We start from the raw sequence: 922 nt of genomic DNA, 5'->3' as shown, positions 1-922 counted from the left end.
TAGCCGAAAATGGTGCCGCCTGCCTAGCTCTGTGATTCCACGAGTGGACTTGTAATATTTCATTCTGATGATTTTTGGACGGGGAAGGACTGAACGGAGGAAATATCCCTGAGAGCGGGGCGCGGCGTTCGGCGCCCCATAACGGAGCGGCCCGGCCCCGTGCGGTTCCGCCGGCCTCGGTCCGAGGCGCGGGGCCGGAGCGGGACCGTCTCCCCAGCTCGGGTTCTCCTTCCCTCCTGTTTTTGTTTGGTTGATTTGGGTTGTTTTGTCTTTTTCTTTCTTTTTTCCCTCTCGTTTTCCTTTTTTTTTTTCCCTTTTTTATTATTATTATTATTTTTAATCTGGTTTAATCTGAGGGAGCTCTCTCCCTCTTTTCCTCAACCTCTAACTCCGAGGTCGCAGCCTATGCCCCCCGTCGTTCGGAAGGACCGGGCCTAATATGCCAGTGTCACCTTCGCCTTGCAGTCGTCGCGATGAAGGAAAAATCCAAGAACGCGGCGAAAACAAGGCGGGAAAAGGAAAATGGAGAATTCTACGAACTGGCCAAGCTCCTGCCGCTGCCCTCGGCCATCACCTCGCAGCTGGACAAGGCGTCCATCATCCGCCTCACCACCAGCTATCTGAAGATGCGAGCCGTCTTTCCCGAAGGTAAAGTCCGACAGCGGTCCGCGTCACCCTCGGGAGCCGAGCAGGGGACATCGAGGGTCCCGGCGCCGGGTGCTGGGCGAGGGCTGCGGGGACCGTGCGGGGCCTCAAGGCCGAGCAGCGCGGAAGGAGAGGTTCCGGAACACTGCGCGGGGTGCGGCCGGAGGGGCAGCCCCGATCCCGGGAGAGGCGGGGGCACAAATGCGCGCTTTGCTCCGCGTTGCTTCTCCTTCGCTTCGTCCCCTCCATGGCGGCGAGGATTTGGGGAGAGCCGAGG

The 922-nt window shown here is 59.3% G+C and overlaps 1 protein-coding gene across 1 annotated transcript; it reads left to right on the top strand.

Annotated features, from left to right (window-relative positions):
* Window positions 1-306: 306 nt before the first annotated feature.
* On the top strand, window positions 307-917 carry LOC109364604 (neuronal PAS domain-containing protein 3-like; the record flags this gene model as incomplete). Its single annotated transcript, XM_019611243.2, has 1 exon — window positions 307-917. A coding segment is annotated over exon 1 (444 nt), but the record flags the coding sequence as incomplete, so codon positions are not given.
* Between the last annotated feature and the right edge of the window lie 5 nt (window positions 918-922).

This window comes from Meleagris gallopavo, unplaced genomic scaffold (assembly GCF_000146605.3).
Source record: "Meleagris gallopavo isolate NT-WF06-2002-E0010 breed Aviagen turkey brand Nicholas breeding stock unplaced genomic scaffold, Turkey_5.1 ChrUn_random_7180001874938, whole genome shotgun sequence".
NCBI lineage: Eukaryota > Metazoa > Chordata > Aves > Galliformes > Phasianidae > Meleagris > Meleagris gallopavo.
The sequence above is the reverse complement of the archived record's forward strand: the minus strand, read 5'-3'. Positions and strand labels throughout refer to the sequence as shown.